Source organism: Bombina bombina, chromosome 1, assembly GCF_027579735.1.
Source record: "Bombina bombina isolate aBomBom1 chromosome 1, aBomBom1.pri, whole genome shotgun sequence".
NCBI lineage: Eukaryota > Metazoa > Chordata > Amphibia > Anura > Bombinatoridae > Bombina > Bombina bombina.
In genome coordinates, this window is record NC_069499.1 from 491,363,292 (window position 1) to 491,384,848 (window position 21,557).

The following is a 21,557-nucleotide window of genomic DNA, read 5'->3' on the forward strand; positions in this document are numbered from 1 at the left end:
GAGCAGGTCACAGAGAATGTTTTATAGATATTTGTACTTAGAAGGCTGAATGATTTCCGTTAGGGATTTCCTAGCCAATTCCCTCTATTTTTGACATAGAAAAAAAGTTTTTCATGTTAATTTTGTTTGCAATGTTTCCATTGTTTGTTTTTGTTAGAGAGTTTTAAGGAATTGTTCTGCAGAATAGTAATACCATGCGATGGGGTGAGGAGATCCATAGGCATAGAATGAGAATTGAAAAGGTAAGGATATGACAGACACCTGTATTCATTTTATAACACAAAATGTGAAGGGATTTAACATTCCAAATAAACGATCATTAGCCCTTAGAGATATTGCACAAAAAGGAGGGGATATCATTGGTATTCAAGAGACTCACTTTAGGAAAAATTCCATACCCAAATACCTACATAATAGTTTTGCTCAACATTATCATAGTGCACACAACAACAAAAAAATTAATGGGGTAAGCATTCTTATTCGTAATTCAATCCCTTTTAAAATAATAGAACAGAAAAAGGACACTGAAGGTAGATTTCTAGCCATCAGCGGAATACTTTATAACAAATTCGTAACGCTTGTAAATATTTACGCGCCCAACCACAAACAAGCAGCCTTTTTTAAATCTATACTGCCACAAATACAAGACATACAAAAAGGTCAGCTAATAGTCATGGGAGATTTCAATCTGCCTATTAATCCTAAACTAGACAGCTCAAATTCAAACATATATACACCCAAAAATTCACTCAAATCCATATGGAACCTTACTAGGATCCTTGGGTTGCATGACTCGTGGAGGGTTTCCAATCCGGAACGGAGAGACTATACGTTCTTTTCGAACCCGAACAAGTCTTATTCGAGGATTGATTATATTTTCATAGATCACTTAACATTATCCAAGGTAAACTCCTCGAACATCATACACACAGCATGGTCTGACCATTCCATGGTCAGGTGCTCCATTGGTTGGCCCTCAGCTCCAGTGAGAGAGTTTAATTGGAGACTAGATGAGACACTATTACTAGACCCAGTCGTGCACAAGACTGTAGAGTCAGAGATTCGGGATTTTTTTCACATTAACGCCCAAGAGGATATGACTCCTTCAACGGTTTGGGAAGCTCATAAGAGCTATATAAGAGGAATACTGATTAAAATCAGAGCTAACAAAATTAAACAGCAGAGAGAGGAATATCAACATATAACTCGGGAAATTACACAGCTAGATTACCTACATAAACTTCAACCACAAAATAAAGGCGTTCTTAACCAATTGAATTTCTATAGAGCCAAACTGACATCGCACTTACACATAAAAGCACAAACAACAGCATTTAAACTCAAACAAAAATTTTATTGCGAAGCAGGTAAGCCGGGACGCCAATTGGCAAGATCACTTAAAAATAAGCAAGCAAAAACATATATACATTCAATCAACAATGCTAGAGGTGAGAGAGTGGAAGATTCCAAACAGATAGCAGAAGTGTTTAAAAACTATTACCATACCTTATATAATCTTTTCCCTAACAGGTCACTTTCAGATCATAAAGATAAGTGCATTAGTTATCTTAATAACATCCAGGTCCCGATAATCTCTGAAACAGATAGCGAAATGTTACAGGCCCCAATAGGTCTCAAGGAAATTAACGACGCAATTAGAACTTTGAGACCAGAAAAAGCTCCAGGGCCAGATGGATTTTCTGGTTCATATTACAAAATTTACTCCCAACTCTTAGTACCCCATTTATTAAACACCTTCGGACAGATAGACAATGGAGGCGCTCTGCCAGATTCCATGTTACAGGCATACATAACAGTCCTACCTAAACCGGGTAAAAAAACAGATATACCAGCGAATTTTCGGCCTATATCCTTATTAAACATAGATCTAAAAATACTCGCCAAGGTCTTGGCTGCTAGGCTTAATAGTATATTACCATCATTGATCTCACCAGATCAGGTGGGCTTTGTGCCGCAGAGAGAGGCAAGGGATAATACAGTAAAACTACTTAATATTTTGGAATATATAAATAAGAACAAAATACCATCAGCATTTCTATCCACAGACGCTGAGAAAGCGTTCGATAGACTTGATTGGACCTTTCTAGAAAATACCCTTACTAAATTTAATATACCACCCTCATTTGTAAACAAAATAATGGCCTTATACTCATTCCCCACAGCTCAAATTAGAATAAACGGCATACTCTCAGAACAATTTGAAATTCGTAATGGCACTCGCCAGGGATGTCCTTTGTCTCCACTCTTGTTTATTTTATCATTAGAAGTTTTGGCCAGCAAAATTAGATTCAACAATAACATAAAGGGCATAATTATAAACCATAGAGAATATAAATTATCTATGTTCGCAGATGATGTCCTGATGTCTCTGTCAAATCCCTTAGAGTCTCTCTCTGCGGTACGACATGTACTACACGAATATGGCGAGGTGTCAAATTTTCTGATAAATACAAACAAGTCGGAACTTCTACCACTACACATACCTCCCACAGAAATTAACCACATACAAAACAAATGCTCATTTGCGATTCAGCTGAAATCCATCAAATACTTAGGTATATACCTGTCTAATAGTTTAGAGTCAGCTTGCACAATCAACTATTCTAGGCTGTTTAAAAATATCTATAATCAAACCTGGTCCTGGATGGCGAAAAACATTTCTTGGATAGGAAGAGTAAATACGGTCAAAATGGTACTGCTGCCAAAGATCTTGTACATATTACAAACCCTACCCCTACCAAACACTTCCACATACATACAAAAGTTACAAAAGGTGCTACACGATTTCATATGGAAGAAAAAACCGTCACGGGTTAATAAACCCTCCATGTATGCACATAAAGATATGGGGGGACTTGGCGTTCCTAATATTTTATTGTATAAACAAGCCATATCTTTACAAAGAATACTAGAATGGTGCAGATATAGTAAAACTGAACCAAAACTTTGGATTCAACTAGAGCATGACATCTCAGGTATATCTCAATTAGGGGGGCTGTGTTGGTTGCCAAAATCATTATCCAAAACCCAATATAGCTACACAGCCACAGTAATGAACACTCTATCAGACTGGAAATACATTCGAGATGGTTACAAGGGTATTACAAGTAATTACTCCCCACTGACACCAATTCTGGCCAACACAGAATTTGTAGAGGGCCTCATACACAACACAGGGGGAGATAATAGCCTAAATGGATATGTACCTATCGCATCAATAACTAATTGTGGGAAAATGTTACTTAGATCTGAACTACTAGATGTAGGAAATGGATTTTTTGACCAATGGCTACGTTACCACCAAGTCAACCATTACATATCAACACATAGAAACAGAACAAATCTACTAAGAATACCGACACAGTTTGAACAAATGTGCATTTCTAGCCTACCTCAAAAAGGGATCATTTCAAGAATATACAAAATACTGCTCACGGCCACATCCCCTAATCCACATAAATATGTGATGGGTTGGGAGAGGGAACTGTTGGGGAAATTGGAACCAAAATGCTGGAGAGACATTTTTAGTAGTATAGCTTATTCTGCACACACCACTTACGCCCTAGAAACAAACTACAAAATATTGTTTAGGTGGTACCTAACACCTAACCGAATGAAATACCTATTCCCTTCAGCAAATGAAAAATGTTGGAGATGCAAGAAGGCAGTGGGCACCATGGGGCACATTTGGTGGTCTTGTACAATAGTTAATTCTTACTGGAAGGGGATATTAGAAGAAATAAAGAAGGTAATATCTTGTAACTTATCATTAATTCCGAAAGTTTGTTTATTTAATATGCTAAAAGAAGTCAAATGTGGAATCAGGCAAAATATAGTACATATTATGTTAAACTCAGCTAAACAGTTGATAGCGGCAGCATGGAGGTCTGACAGGGTCCCTTCAATGGAAGAATGGAAAGAAAAGGTGATGAGAACCCTAATGCTAGAAAGATACTACTACTTCAAGACGAATAGGTTAGCAATGTATAATGATATGATGTTTCTCTGGGACTCTTACATTGGTTCTGTTTAGGAAACGGAAAGCTTATAGGCGAAGGCCTCAAAGGTTATAGTTATTAAGTTGGAGCATTTAGGAGGATCTCCCACCCCGCGGAGATGGTAACATTCATAATACCTATAGTGGGTAAATACTCATTGTGGGTATAAGACATATTACTATGCAGAAAGTTGTAGTTATTGTTATTGTTATTTTAATGGTTTATTTGCTATTGTCTCACAAAGAAAATGTGGCGTTTCGGTGTCATCCTGCTGCTCTAAGACTTCTGAGGACAATAATAGTAATTGACTTTAGGAGAGACATGGAAATTTAATGTGCAGGAGTAGGTTATGTTATTGAATTGCCATATTACAGCCATATTACATTGTAATGTATCTGATATAGTACATCGGACTGAAGTCCAACATGTTATTGTATATGTACCTACTCAGAGAATTTATGTTGTATATTGTAAAATTTTCCAATAAAGAAATAATTAAAAAAAAAAAAAAAAAAAAAAAAAGGAATAGTAGTGCGCTTGGCTAGTGTAGAAACTGCCCCCTCGACCTTAGGAACTGTCTGCCATAAGTCCTTTCTGGGGTCGACCATAGGAAATAATTTCTTAAATATAGGAGGGGGGACAAAAAGGTATGCTGGGCTTCTCCCACTCCTTATTCACTATGTCCGCCACCCGCTTGGGTATAGGAAAAGCGTCGGGGTGCACCGGAACCTCTAGGAACTTGTCCATCTTGCACAATTTTTCTGGAATGACCAGGTTGTCACAATCATCCAGAGTAGATAGCACCTCCTTAAGCAGTGCGCGGAGATGCTCTAATTTAAATTTAAATGTCACAACATCAGGTTCTGCCTGTTGAGAAATTCTACCTGAATCAGAAATTTCCCCATCTGACAAAACCTCCCTCATGGCCACTTCAGATTGGTGTGAGGGTATGACAGAGCAATTATCATCAGCGCCCTCCTGCTCTACAGTGTTTAAAACAGAGCAATCACGCTCTCTCTGAAATGCAGGCATTTTGGATAAAATATTTGCTATGGAGTTATCCATTACTGCCGTCAATTGTTGCATAGTAACAAGCATTGGCGCGCTAGAAGTACTAGGGGTCTCCTGCGTGGGCAAAACTGGTGTAGACACAGAAGGAGATGATGTAGGACTATGTCTACTCCCTTCATCTGATGAATCATCTTGGGCAACTTTACTATCTGTGGCAGTACTGTCCTTACTTTGTTTGGACGCTATGGCACAATTATCACACAATTTTGAAGGGGGAGACACAATGGCTTCCATACATACAGAACATAGTTTATCTGAAGGCACAGACATGTTAAACAGGCTTAAACTTGTCAATAAAGTACAAAAAAACGTTTTTAAACAAAACCTTTACTGTCTCTTTAAATTTTAAACAGGGCACACTTTTTTACTGAATATGTGAAAAACTATGAAGGAATTGTTCAATTTTAACCAAATTTTCACCACAATGTCTTAAAGTATTCAAAGCATTGCACTCCAAATTTCAGACCTTTAACCCTTAAAATGAGGAAACCGGAGCCGTTTACAGTTTTAACCCCTCTACAGTCCCAGCTACAGCCTTTGCTGCGACTTTACCAAACCCAGGGGGGTATACGATACCAAATGAAGCCTTCTAGGAACCTTTTCAACTACTTCCAGACCCACACACATGCAGCTGCATGTCCTGCTCTCAAAAGTAACTGCGCAGTAATGGCGCGAAAATGAGGCTCTGCCTACTACAGAGAAGGCCCTTCCTTACTGGGAAGGTGTCTAAACCAGTGCCTGACGTAAAAAAACATTCCCCAAAGTTATAAAGTGTGAATTTCAACATCAAGCTGTATAAAATGCCCAAATAAAGCAATCGATCTAGCCCATAAAAGTGTCTACCAGTTTTATAGCCCATATTAAGCCTAAGAAAATGGCTTACCGGTCCCCATGCGGGGAAATGACAGCCTTCCAGCATTACACAGTCTTGTTAGAAATATGGCTAGTCATACCTTAAAGGGACAGTCTACACCAAAATTTTTCTTATTTAAAAAGATAGATAATCCCTTTATTACCCATTCCCCGTTTTTGCATAACCAACACAGTTATATTAATATACTTTTTACCTCTGTGATAATTACCTTGTATCTAAGCCTCTTCTGACAGCCTCCTTATCTAAGTGCCTTTGACAGACATGCAGTGTAGTCAATCAGTGAAGACTCCTAAATAACTTCACGGGAGTGAGCACAATGTTATCTATATGACACATGTGAACTAGCACAGTCTAACTGTGAAAAACTTTTAAAATGCTCTGAGCTAGGAGGCGGTTTTCAACAGTTTAGAAATCCGTTTGAGCCTAGCTAGGTTTAGCTTTTAACAAATACCACCAAGGGAACAAAGCAAATGTGATGATAAAAGTAAATTGGAAAGTTGTTTAAAATTGCATGCCCTATCTGAATCATGAAAGTTTAGTTTTGACTTTACTGTCCCTTTAAGCAGAAAAGTCTGCCAACTGTTCCCCCCAACTGAAGTTATCTCATCTCAACAGTCCTATGTGGGAACAGAAACCGATTTTAGTTACTGCTGCTAAAATCATACTCCTCTCACAAACAGAACTCTTCATCCTTTTCTGTTTCAGAGTAAATAGTACATACCAGCACTATTTTAAAATAACAAACTCTTGATAGTAGAATAAAAAAACTACAACTAAACACCACATACTCTTCACCATCTCCGTGGAGATGCTGCTTGTTCAGCGGCAAAGAGAATGACTGGGGTGGGCGGAGCCTAGGAGGGACTATATGGACAGCTTTTGCTTTGCTCTTTGCCATTTCCTGTTGGGGAAGAGAATATTCCCACAAGTTATGGATGACGCCGTGGACCGGACACACCAATGTTGGAGAAAATGTATTTTGTGATTCAGATAGAGCATGCAATGTTAGGCAACTTTCTAATTTACTCCTATTATCAAATTTTCCAGTCTCACATAGAGGCATAACTCCAGCTCGAAGGCTGTTAGCCCATTCCCCGGGCTTTTCACATAGGGGTGATAGGACCTCTTCCCCAGAGGTAAAATGGGGTTTAAAGAACCGTCCTTCCTCAGGGTTTTCATGAGGGACAGCAGAGCTTCGACTGACAAATTTTTTAAATTGTTCATTTTGTTTTGAAGTTTTTTTATGTAAGTGTTTTAAAAATGAAAAATATGAAGCCTTCTGTCTTGCCATAAAATTCAGATTATTATAGCCTATGATGAATAAATAATTTTGATTTTATTAAAGACAGGAGGCGAATATTTCTTTCCCATTATGTATTAATAAGATTTTGTTTTATGGAAACCTCATCTAAATGATTTTATTGCTGTTGATTTTCCTTTTCTGGGATTGTTGTTACTTTACGTTTTTTCTCTTTTCAGTGACTCTGTGGATTTTATGTTCTCCCTTATCTATGGACCAGGTCATCTGTTTCTCCGTTCCTGGGTATCGCTGTTCCATTTTGGTCTAGGATGGATATTTTGGGGTTTGTTTGTTTGTTGACTGGTTCCGCTGTCTTATGATCAAAGAAAAGAGGAAGTGCTGGACTTGTTCATGACAGTTTATTAGGCTGCTGTGTGCTGATTGGTGCAGCCTTGTTACTATGTTATTTTTTTCTCTGTATGTTTTCTTAGCTGCTGTTTGGATTCAGTAAAGATTTGATGCAAAATATTCGACTCCTGTCTAATAAAATCAAGATTATTTATTCACCATAGGCTATAATAATCTGAATTATAGGGTTGGTCAAAAAAAATACCCATATGTCTTAGGAAGAGCAGTGTACAAGATTTTCTAAAAGCTGCATGTAAAGATACAAACACATGCACAAATACAGGTTCATAGTATTCAAGGAAGGCCAAAAGTTGCCTTAATGAGCTACTCAACTAAGGTTTAATGGTACAGAGAGAAGAAGCATTCACTGCATTAAAAGCTTCTCCCCTATAAACAGAGATTTCTCTCAGTAGATACAAAGAGGAATGTAGAATGAAAAATAACAGTATAGAAGCTTTCAAAAAGTTGACATTCTAGGACCTTAATAAACCACAGCAGAAAGATTCTGTCTTCTTGATATCCTTATACTGAAGAGCTCTCACAAAATGCTGGTACCATATCAGAGCTGACGCTGCAAGACTTAACCACCTTAGAAATAAAAGCTAAAATTGGTCCTAAAGGAAACTCATTTAACTAATTAAAATCTAAAAGAAAGAGAATCTATGGGGGGGCACAGCTGCAAAACCAAAATAAACAAACTCAGATACCAATGAGGAATGTAGTTCCAGAATATGATAAATCTTTTACAAAAAGACCGACACCTGAATGGTAGGCTAGAAAACAGATGTGAAAGTGCATACAATTGAACTGCTAAGGCACAATAAAAAAATACCACAAACACAATATCAACACAATTTTGCAGAAAAACCCAAAGATGCTGCGCTTAAAAGGAAGGTCAACAAAAATATTTTTTTTCTCCTCAGAAAATTTGGAATTCTGAATCTTAGAAAGATTTTTTTATTAAGCAAAAATCTTCAAATTTGAGCAGTATATACAGTTAAATTATAAAAACATAAGGATGTTTTCCTATATAGCTTTTTTAGAAATATTTTTAAAACTGTATGTTTTAGCTGAATCATGAAAAAAATGGGGATTCATGTCCCTTTGATTGAATATACTTAATTTACAAAGTGTGGCACAAATACACGTTTAATTACCTAATAAGTATGAAACTATTTTTTTTATAAAAAATGACTGGTGTCTCTTTTCTTATTGTGGCTCTTAAAACATAGCTTGGGCAGCCGTGCATCAGAACATTGCAGTTTTCAGTTTCCAAAAATAAAACATATTTTCCCAGACATGTATTTTAGCACCTGAGAAAATCTGAATGAAAGAACATAACACTTGTTATGTGAAAGACTAAATTAGTATCAAGGATGAATTCTCCCCATCTGAGACTGCCAGCGGTTTCTGTCAAAGAAGACCTGAAATGCTCTCTCCCCTGTGGTTCATTTTAGGTGCTATTATCAAATTATTTGACTTAAAGAGACAAGACTTCCAGAACTTTACAGCCAAAAACACAGCTTTTAGTTCCACAAACATATACAGAAACTGAGATCTCCTGATGAGGCCACACAGCCTGTAAAAGTGGTGATCAGCTGATCCCTTCCCTGACCAAATGACCTCAAACCAGCTATCCCTGGGGGTTAAGTAGGGAATGCTCTCGCAATGTTAGGGCGCCTGCATTATGAGACCAGCAACTGGATGAAGTGGACAGGCCCTCATATACCTGTAGACATATTGCTGTGCTTAGAGGGGGCTGTAATTTAAAGGTCTTCATCAGTATAAAATAAACTTGAGGTTAAATTCCTGCAATGCAACATTTACTTTAGTTCATATAAATGTTACGTAAAAGAAATAAAATTGGCTTAATTTACAAAAGAAAAATGCACAATAAAGTTAGAAAAAGAAAAACAGCTATCCGTAACAGAAAAAGAGCATCAATTTAACCCCTTTGTACCAGGGACATCTACAAAACAATTATCAATGATTAATCACTTTGTACCTGCGAAATACAAAGCATTGATTCCTCATCGACTGCCAGTAACACTCAGTCATAAACTCCTTTTTTTCAATAAAATTGGGTCTACGATTTTCTGAATTTCATCTACTTATCTCTTATTCATTGCCACCTTTGTTGTTGCATCACTATGCGCACAGACATCTGCAAAGGAGCCTTCCTTTAGAAATCATTCCATCTTGGAAAGCTCACTAACAGATTAACGTGATAGTGTGCATTCTAAAGGATTTTTTGGCTAAAAGGTGGCATAAAGTTTTTAGGGCCAGTTGTGCAACTAAACTAAACTGTCCCTGGGTCAAGGGTATAGCCCATAATAACATTAAAGTAAAACACCCAATAGGCTAATATGACAACGATTGCAAAATGTCAACATTTGATTTGTTACTATCTTGCAATCAAGAAGTGCCACAAAGCCAACACTGTGAAGGTGGACAAAATACATGCACGAGTCTGCATCATTTCACTTATCTTAAAATAATAAGAAATGACAGAGAGTAAGATATTAGTCATTTACTTGTCTTTATCACTACAGTTTAGCATTCAGTTATGAGACAAAAAAATGTCTAGTACACTCAGTGATATATGTGATCTATATATATGTATGTACAGTAGGCATGTATATGTACACAAACGATAAAACAGTTTCAAGTAAATCTTAAGTATAAAAATAATTCTTAGTTGCTAAATTGGGGAATTCAAAAATCAAGCAAAATAAAAAGAGTAACATTGCTTGCTTACCATAAATGTGTTTTTACAGTGCAAATGGGTATACAGTTTTCTGTTCTCCGATAGAGGAAAGGTAAAAAATGTTTCAGACGACTCCTAATAATCCAAAAAATAAACATGAAAACATAAGCTTCAGTTCGAATAAAAAGTATGCTAAAAAAGAGAGTTTAAAGTAGAACCACGTTTCCAGTATAATAGAAAAATAAATAATAGATCACAAAATAATATTTTCTATGTTAAATGTAAAAATAAATGTAAGCAGCTATTGTACCTGTTAACAAAATAAAGGATTTATGTCATTACAGGGCATTGGGGATTTCTGAATCTTAAAAGTAATCTATATAAACACATTTAGTTCAAAAACATTTTTTGTAAATTCTGTATTGCAGAATGATATAAAACTTACGTTAGCAACTGTATAATTCCATTTTGAGGTTCCTACAGGAATCCACATCGCGAACTCTAGAAGCAAATTGTTTTGTGCCATGAATTTACACACAAAAAACACTGTGATTTGTTTTTATTATCAAAGTCTAACTGTATTCATAAAACCCAGTGTTAGTATTAATAGGTTTCATCCATTCTAAAGAAATTCTACACACGTTTGTTTTGCCTTTTTGAGTCAGCAGCACCATGTGCCATATCGGTGTTGGCACAAAGGTGTCCTTTGCTGTGGTCAATTAGGAACAAATAAAAAAAAGTTAAATAAAACTTTAGAAAACTGCATAATGCAGTGGCTTCTCCATAAGTTAAAGGGACAGCCTAGTCAAAATTAAACTTTCATGATTCAGATAGGGAATGTAATTTTAAACAACTGAGAATAGTGTATCCAGGCGCCAACAAATGGAGGCTAAGGTTAAAGTTTATCAATATTTATTCAAGACAATTCTTCTCTTATATACAGTTTAGTAGTTAAAAACTTGTTAAGATAATTTAAAACAATAATATGGTGATTAAAATCTATCAGAGACGCATGGATCCACGCTAAAAGATTAAATTAAAAAACAATAATCTATAATCTTAAACTTTAAGCAGGGTATAGATATACAATTTCAACAATGTGTGTTTTTAAACAATTTGGTGTGATGGTATGTGTGAGCATCTGCTCTACACTGTGGTTGTGATGCGAAGTCAAATAGTGAACATTGTGTCTTAAAAGACAATAACAAAAAATCAATAACAAAAAATCAATCCTGTGAAAAAAACAATCAGCAAACAGTCCTGTGAGCAAAAAAAATAATAGTAGTAGATAGACAGTCCTGTGAGCAAAAAATAATAATAATCCTGTGCAGAAATAAAAATAAAAATGGAAGTCAATTCAGTTGAAAACAAAAACTCGCTCCTGTGCGAGAGAAATCACTTCTGTGTGGCAAATATCCAGAAAAACGTGATGTGTGTATCAAGTTAAAAAGAAAAAATGTTGGAAAAACGTTGCAAGAAAAAAAATGATATAAAAACAGTGCTCTGTGGAGACTGAGCTCCAAGCTGAAAGTAAAAACAATTTGCTAGAAGTAACAAACAAATATGCCGATCGATAAAAACCTGTGGGGAAAAAAATAGATACAATGTGTAGATAATTTTTCAATCGTACCCTCCTAGTGGAATATAGCTTACCAGGTCTACGCGTTTCGGCCTTGTCTAGGCCTTTATCAAGACTAATGGTAAGCTGGTAGTTTGGGCCTTATATAGAGAACTCCAATCCGTGACCGGAAGTGCCAATTATCTGTGACTTCCGGTTTTTCGTTGTGATGGTTGTCTCTATATATATATATATATATACTTATTTTATGTAAGTGATGTCTTATATATCTAGTGGTATATAATTTTATATAATGCCACAAGGGGTTTGTTTGGGGCACCCTTGGGGTATTTTACTCTTTCTTAACCTCCGTTTGCTTGATTACGTCACTTCCGGTTGGGGATAACTGGCCAAATCGTGCCTAAATTTCACTGTTAGAGACCAAAATTCTGGTCGAACTTTTATTATTATTTGTAATTATTTTGTTATATAATCATGATTGATCAGGATCCATTTATTTCAATCTCTTATATCTAGTAGTTTTAGTTCCGATTTCCGGAAGACCCCATTGGATGTGACGTCACCACTAGTTTACACTGGTGATTGGTTTAGTATGGTCCTATCAGCAAAGAGTGTAGTTTGTGTAAGGAGAGGGGAAGTTCAACTGGTATCTCTAATTCTGCCTATTGGGAATAGATACTTGCTGACGTTATTCCTAACAGATTGCGATAACTGGCGGAGATTGAATTTCTAAAATTGTATAAATTACGAAAGTTAATAAATCACCTTTTACGTTTTCGTATACGTTTCTCATATATTTCAGAGTGGGGTTAGATCTTATCAGTATTGCCTTGTGTTCATCAAATAAAAACTTTATATTATTTGCCTATGTCTGCGTAATTTTTCTGTGTTAGATTGATCCTTTCTATTGTGTATGTGACATTATCGAAAAAATATTCCAGAAGCATTGGTCACTCCTAAAAGATGATGACCTAATTGGTGACAAACTACCACAGAAACCAAAGTTCGTATACCGAAAAACCAAGAATTTGAAGAGTCGACTAGCCCCAACTATAGAGAAGAAGAAGAAGAAAGGGGTAACGGACACATTTGGAAAAGAAGTGAAAGGATTCTTTCCATGTCTACTATGTAAGGCTTGCAAATGTGGCAAGAAATCCAACACGTTTTGCAGCTTCACAACTAAAGAAGAATACAAAGTGAAAGAGTTAATTAGATGTCAAGACAGTGGAGTGATATACGTGCTACAGTGTTCATGTGGTCTTCAATACGTGGGCCAGACGTCAAGAATCCTAAAAGACCGGATACGCGAACACATACTACTGATAGAGAAGTTGAATATGGACACAGCCCTGTACAGACATTTTTCAACCAAACATAAGGGAAACATTAAAGAATTAACCTATATGGGCATCCAGAAAATTGGAAAAGATTGGAGAGGTGGAAACTACACAAAAAAACTATTATCCGCAGAATCAAAGTGGATCTTTAATCTAGACTGTCTCCACCCAAAAGGATTGAACAATAAGGAAGACTTGTCTCATCTGATCTAATTATGTCCAAACCGAGAATATATATGAATATATATATATATATATATATATATATATATATATATATATATATATATATATATATATATATATATATATATATATATATATATATATATATGTATTCCCTCTCCTCTTCTAATTGGGCCCAATGAAAATTGAAATTAAAATTAAAATTATGATTATCTCCCCTCTGGGTATAAGTCTTTATTGAAGAAACATATTAGCAAGCATTGAAGAAATAAATTACATCTATATGAGCAGGCAGCCTCTATATAAAAGAATTAGAGGCTAGCAAAAAGATCTAGAACATACATAGGACGGTTCCTTTAACATACTCTATCTATATGTACGTGATTCCTTCCCATTTCCCCTTCCTTAGTTTAATAATTTACGGCAGTTTTACATTTATGTATCTAAAGATACATTTCAGCCAAGGATACTCTAGCCGTCTCTTTAAAAACTCAATAAAAATTCAAAAATTCCTCTAGAAATCCTCTAGAAATCACAGTCTCTTTGCAGTCTAAGCTTTAAAAGCAAAGTAAGAATAGACAATCCACGAGGATAGACAGCGGGATGTCCGAACTAGCGCTAATAGAGAACATACAACCATCTCATCCCTACTTCGTAGTTACCTTCAACCCCAAAAGAATTAAAATGTATCAACTCCTAATTTAGAGTTTAAATATCAAGGGAAAGTTTTAGACCAACTTTCGATTTCACACTGTACAAACACATCATCAAATCTATAATTGATAAAATAATTATTGTCAAAACTCGTCCAGATATTATATAAACATCATCTTTCTCTCATGACCACAAACCCCCATTCACCCATCTATTTAAAAGTTAAAGCACACATATCTAAAAGCTAAAGCACACAAGTTAAGAAACAAACTTTTTTCTTAATCTTAGCGTGTATCCACTTAACAAATGGAGCAACTATAAATAGCAACTATAGTAATGCAATATGTAGGTAAAGAATATCTTTCATAGTTTTTTAACCCAAAAGGCATACTTATAGAACAAGTGGATTAAAACCGGTAAACTATTATAATAGCAATTAGCTATGGATGAATGTTCACATATACAACACAAAGGAACATATCAATATAGACTATATTGTTAAATAAACTAACGATTCACTATAGAAGAAATTTCACATACACAATAGAAAGGATCAATCTAACACAGAAAAATTACGCAGACATAGGCAAATAATATAAAGTTTTTATTTGATGAACACAAGGCAATACTGATAAGATCTAACCCCACTCTGAAATATATGAGAAACGTATACGAAAACGTAAAAGGTGATTTATTAACTTTCGTAATTTATACAATTTTAGAAATTCAATCTCCGCCAGTTATCGCAATCTGTTAGGAATATCGTCAGCAAGTATCTATTCCCAATAGGCAGAATTAGAGATACCAGTTCAACTTCCCCTCTCCTTACACAAACTACACTCTTTGCTGATAGGACCATACTAAACCAATCACCAGTGTAAACTAGTGGTGACGTCACATCCAATGGGGTCTTCCGGAAATCGGAACTAAAACTACTAGATATAAGAGATTGAAATAAATGGATCCTGATCAATCATGATTATATAACAAAATAATTACAAATAATAATAAAAGTTCGACCAGAATTTTGGTCTCTAACAGTGAAATTTAGGCACGATTTAGCCAGTTATCCCCAACCGGAAGTGACGTAATCAAGCAAACGGAGGTTAAGAAAGAGTAAAATACCCCAAGGGTGCCCCAAACAAACCCCTTGTGGCATTATATAAAATTATATACCACTAGATATATAAGACATCACTTACATAAAATAAGTATATATATATATATAGAGACAACCATCACAACGAAAAACCGGAAGTCACAGATAATTGGCACTTCCGGTCACGGATTGGAGTTCTCTATATAAGGCCCAAACTACCAGCTTACCATTAGTCTTGATAAAGGCCTAGACAAGGCCGAAACGCGTAGACCTGGTAAGCTATATTCCACTAGGAGGGTACGATTGAAAAATTATCTACACATTGTATCTATTTTTTTCCCCACAGGTTTTTATCGATCGGCATATTTGTTTGTTACTTCTAGCAAATTGTTTTTACTTTCAGCTTGGAGCTCAGTCTCCACAGAGCACTGTTTTTATATCATTTTTTTTCTTGCAACGTTTTTCCAACATTTTTTCTTTTTAACTTGATACACACATCACGTTTTTCTGGATATTTGCCACACAGAAGTGATTTCTCTCGCACAGGAGCGAGTTTTTGTTTTCAACTGAATTGACTTCCATTTTTATTTTTATTTCTGCACAGGATTATTATTATTTTTTGCTCACAGGACTGTCTATCTACTACTATTATTTTTTTTGCTCAGAGGACTGTTTGCTGATTGTTTTTTTCACAGGATTGATTTTTTGTTATTGATTTTTTGTTATTGTCTTTTAAGACACAATGTTCACTATTTGACTTCGCATCACAACCACAGTGTAGAGCAGATGCTCACACATACCATCACACCAAATTGTTTAAAAACACACATTGTTGAAATTGTATATCTATACCCTGCTTAAAGTTTAAGATTATAGATTATTGTTTTTTAATTTAATCTTTTAGCGTGGATCCATGCGTCTCTGATAGATTTTAATCACCATATTATTGTTTTAAATTATCTTAACAAGTTTTTAACTACTAAACTGTATATAAGAGAAGAATTGTCTTGAATAAATATTGATAAACTTTAACCTTAGCCTCCATTTGTTGGCGCCTGGATACACTATTCTCATTTGATTATATCTAGGTGGCAGCTAGGTACCACCATCATCCGGGCACACAAGGTATAGTTGGCGCTGAGATATACGTACACTCATCTAATTTTAAACAACTTTCCAATTCACTTTTATCATCAAATTGGCTTTTGTCTCTTGGTATTCTTTGTTGAAAGCTAAACCTAGGTAGGCTCATACGCTTATTTCTAAAACATTGAAGGCCGCCCCTAATTTCAATGCATTTGGCAGTTTTTCACAGCTTAAGGGCGTAAATTCATGTATGCCATACAGATAACACTGTGCTCACGCACGTGGAGTTACCTAGGAGTCAGCACTGATTGGCTAAAATCCAAGTCTGTCAAAAGAACTGAAATAAGGGGGCAGTCTGCAAAGGCTTAGATACAAGGTAATCACAGAGGGGGAAAAGTATATTAATATAACCGTGTTGGTTATGCAAAACAGGGGAATGGGTAAAAAATGTATTATCTATCTTTTTAAACAATAACAACTCTGGAGTAGACTGTCCCTTTAATTGAATATTAATTCAAAACTAATATATAAAAGTGAATTCAATTTTGACAATTAATATTTAATGTCCCTTTAAGTTTAGAATTTGAAAATATCCCACTTCTCTTCCAACATCTGTGTGTAAATAGTTTATCAAAGCAGCTGTTTTACTACTGAGTCTTTGTCATCCTCTCTCCTATAACTGGAAACTCACCTGGTCTATTATTAAAAATATTTTTAGATTTTAAAGCTCAGATTGTTACCAAAAAAACAAAACAAAAAAAAAACAGGAGATTATCCAGTAACATTTTCCCCATGTAACTAATAGTTACATTGTATCTAGCTTAGGTTTTATTTTTATTTCACAGGCAAGTTTGTATTTATTTTAAATAGGTAGAATAGTTACTAAATAGTTATTAACTATTTACTAACTACCTAGTTAAAATAAATACAAATTTACCTGTAAAATAAAACCTAACCTGTCTTATACTAACACCTAACCTTACACTACAATTAAATCAATTACATAAATTAAATACAATTAACTAAATTACAAAAAAACACTAAATTACACAAAATAAAAAAAGAAATTATCAGATATTTAAACTAATTACACCTAATCTAATAGCCCTATCAAAATAAAAAAGCCCCCCAAAATAAAAAAAACCCTAGCCTAAACTAAACTACCAATAGCCCTTAAAAGGGCCTTTTGCAGGGCATTGCCCCAAAGAAATCAGCTCTTTTACCTGTAAAAAATACAAACAACCCCCCAACAGTAAAACCCACCACCCACACCACCAACCCCCCAAATAAAATCCTACCTAAAAAACCTAAGCTCCCCATTGCCCTGAAAAGGGCATTTGGATGGGCATTGTCCTTAAAAGGGCATTTAGCTCTTTTTCCACCCAAAAGCCTAATCTAAAAATAAAACCCACCCAATAAACCCTTAAAAAAACCAAACACTAACCCCCGAAGATCCACTTACAGTTTTTGAAGACCCGACATCCATCCTCTACGAAGCCGGCAGAAGTCCTCAACGAAACAGCAGAAGTCTTCATCCAGACGGCATCTTCTATCTTCATCCATCCAGCGCGGAGCGGGTCCATATTCAAGACACCCGGCGCAGAGCATCCTCTTCAATCAACGTAAATTCAGTATAGTGGCGGCGACGTTGGGGGTGGCAGATTAGGTGTTTATAAGTGTAGGTAGGTTGCGGCAACATTGGGGGCGGGAGATTAGGGGTTAATAACATTATGTAGGTGTCTGCGATGTTGGGGCAGCAGATTAGGGGTTAATAAGTATAATGTAATGTAGGTGTCGGCAATGTCGGGGGCTGCAGATTATGGGTTAATAAGTATAATGTAGGTATCGGCGATGTCGGGGGCGGCAGATTAGGGGTGTTTAGACTCGGGGTTAATGTTAGGTGTAAACATAAATTTTGTTTCCCCATAGGAATCAATGGGGCTGCATTACGGAGCTTTACGCTCCTTTATTGCAGGTGTTAGACTTTTTTTTTTAGCCGGCTCTCCCCATTGATGTCTATGGGGAAATCGTGCACGAGCACGTAAAACCATCTTACCGCAGTGCTGGTATTGGAGTGCGGTATGGAGCTCAATTTTGCTCTACGCTCACTTTTTGTAAACCTGTAATACTAGCGCTGTAGGTAAGTGAGCGGTGACAATAACTTGCAAGTTATTACCGAGCAGCTCTTACCGCAAAACTCGTAATCTAGCCGTAAATTACTGCTAATAACACTAATTTAATAGCTTAGTGTTAAGCTTTTATAAACAGTACTAATTTATCATTTTAATGCAGCTTATAGAATTTTCATAAACCCTTTATTACAATGATAGATAGATACATTTTAAATTCCTTGGTTTCATAGATACCACAAGAGTGAAGAAAATCTTGTCCTTAAATGGACACGAAACTCAACATTTTTCTTTCATGATTCAGATAGAGAATACAATTTTAAACAACTTACGTCTATTATCTAATTTGCTTCATTCTCTAGGTATCCTTTGTTGTTGAAGAAGCAGCAATGCACTACTGGGAGCTATCTGAATGCACTGGGTGAGACAATAGCATGAGGCTGAAATATGCACCCGCCAATCAGCAGCTCTTGCGTCTACTTAGTTATCCTTTTCAACAAATGATACCAAGAGAACAAAACAAATTAGAGAATAGAAGTAAATTGGAAAGTTGTTTAAAATCACACGCTCTATTTTAATCATAAAAGAAAAAAAATTGTGTTTCATGTCCCTTTAATAACCCAATTCAGCAAAATATATTCCTGCCACCAAGACTTCGTAATTCTACTACTTTGCCGACTCATGAATTTTAAATCTGTGTTCTTTTGTTCTAATGACATATTTCTGTGCATTCATTATCATATATAACCTAGGATTTTAAAATCTATATTTCTTTTTTTAAAGCCCCTCTCTCTGTACTTATATTAAGCTTGAGATTTAACAAACTTGAACAAAAAAACAACATTTTTACTAATTCAAATGTTAATCACTTGTAGTAAATAGAAAATACAATTTTTTTTAGATTCTCTAAAACATTAAAGGGACATGAAACTGGTGGGTAAAAAAACAGTTGCAGGGCTTCTACTCACCATATGATTCCTTCTGTGCCTGCAGCTCCCCTCAAAGCTATTCTCTTACTTTAAAGGGACATGAAACTCATAATTTTCATGATACAGACAGGGCAAACAATTTTAAACAATTTTCGAATATTCGTTGATTATCAAATTTACCTTGTTCTCTTGGTATCCTTTATCAAAGGATCAACAATGTACTACTAGGAGCTAGCTGGATACATAGGGTAAGCTAATGAAAACAAGCGTATATGTGCAGCCATCAAATAGCAGCTAGCTCCCAGTAGTGCATTGCTGCTCCTGAGCCTATCAAGGTACACTTTTCCAGAAAGGATAAAAAGGAGAACAAAACAATTTAGATAATAGAAGTAAATTGGAAAGTTGTTTAAAATGTCATTCTCTATCTGAATGATAAATAATTTTGACTTTAGAATACTTTAACAGGTGCTAGTTGGTGAAGCTCCGCCTATTCATAATGGGTGTCTATCTTGGAGCTCTCACATTCTTGTACTCTGTGGAAAAAAAAGTGCTATGCATTCATAGATTAGTATTTATTTATTTAAAAAACCCAGCTTAAAAGTTCCATAGCAAATGTACAAATAGCTCAGGAATAATATAGAGCAATGCAGACCCAGCTCTGAATTGTGAGCACTAAACTGTAGTGTACAGTGCAGCTTATCAAAAAGGCAACGTCACTGATCTGTGATTGTGCACCACTTCTGTCACAGGGTACGAGTTGGTGCCTTCCTTTGTGCAGATGTGCAGCTTCACTAACTGGCAGTTGCTAGGGTTTAAAATAAGAGAACTGTTTTAACCCCTTAACCCAATAGGACGTTTATATACATCACGCAGTATTTTGCCTATCATACCGCATGACGTAAATATACATCAGAGCTGCATAAGAAAATTCCAGCAGTTTGGCTGTAAAGTTACAGCCAAGAGCTGGAGTTCCCGAGCTCCAGTCATCTGCCGCATATGGAACCGGAGTGCGATCAGTTTCAAAAAGCAAGTTGGCAGTGAAATGGTGGCATGAAATATACCAAAATAGACCTAGATCAATACCTTGGGTTGTCTACTTATAGTTTTGACAGGTAAATAAAAATTTTAAAAAAACAAAACATCAAGGCTCTATTTCGGTTTAAATGCAGTGATGGCAAAAACTTCTCCAGTATTTTGGGCTAGTTTGTCTCTGAAAGTCCCGGTAAGAAAGGAGTTAAAGACAGCTGCAGGCAGAGGAGGAAAAACAATAAAATGGTGAGTAAAAACCTGAAGTGCAATGCCTCTAAGTTTAATACCACTAAAAAGATAAACTTAGAATATTTAGTATTTTCACATACCTGATGCAGTCACTGCAGTCTCATAGCTGAGCTCAAACCATTTTGCTGGATGTTTCACAAAGTGATAATTTAAAACAGCTTCTCTGTTCTTTGGATCTACTGTAATCTATAAGTATATATGTTCTTTAGAAAAACTCATGCAAACAAATTCATCAAAACTCTCCTCACAGTTCCTTCATTTTTATCGCAGCAATGCAAACAGACAATAACGAGGAAGACAATGCATTTTTGTGATATATTTGCAACAGATGAGCTCCAAAAAAGTGTTTGTGTATGTTTAAAAGGGCAGCAGAAAAAAACATAATTTATGCTTACCTGATAAATTTATTTCTCTTGAAGTGTATCCAGTCCACGGATCATCCATTACTTGTGGGATATTCTCCTTCCCAACAGGAAGTTGCAAGAGGATCACCCACAGCAGAGCTGCTATATAGCTCCTCCCCTAACTGTCATATCCAGTCATTCGACCGAAAACAGAGAAAGGAGAAACCATAGGGTGCAGTGGTGACTGTAGTTTAATTAAATTTTAGACCTGCCTTAAAAGGACAGGGCGGGCCATGGACTGGATACACTACAAGAGAAATAAATTTATCAGGTAAGCATAAATTATGTTTTCTCTTGTTAAGTGTATCCAGTCCACGGATCATCCATTACTTGTGGGATACCAATACCAAAGCTAAAGTACACGGATGATGGGAGGGACAAGGCAGGATTAAGCGGAAGGAACCACTGCCTGAAGAACCTTTCTCCCAAACACAGCCTCCGAAGAAGCAAAAGTATCAAATTTGTAAAATTTGTAAAAAGTGTGAAGCAAAGACCAAGTCGCAGCCTTGCAAATCTGTTCAACAGAGGCCTCATTTTTGAAGGCCCAGGTGGAAGCC

The 21,557-nt window shown here is 35.9% G+C and overlaps 1 protein-coding gene across 1 annotated transcript in view; it reads right to left on the reverse strand.

Moving 5' to 3' along the window:
* PGAP1 (post-GPI attachment to proteins inositol deacylase 1) overlaps nt 1-21,557 on the reverse strand; it is a 703,705-nt gene that overhangs the window by 539,255 nt on the left and 142,893 nt on the right. Inside the window, exons 9-11 of the mRNA XM_053698557.1 lie at nt 20,677-20,782; nt 10,765-10,820; nt 10,371-10,454 (exon numbers count right to left, since the gene is read on the reverse strand). Of these exons, the coding sequence (XP_053554532.1) occupies nt 10,371-10,454; nt 10,765-10,820; nt 20,677-20,782 (246 nt within the window). The remainder of the gene's footprint in view (nt 1-10,370; nt 10,455-10,764; nt 10,821-20,676; nt 20,783-21,557) is intronic.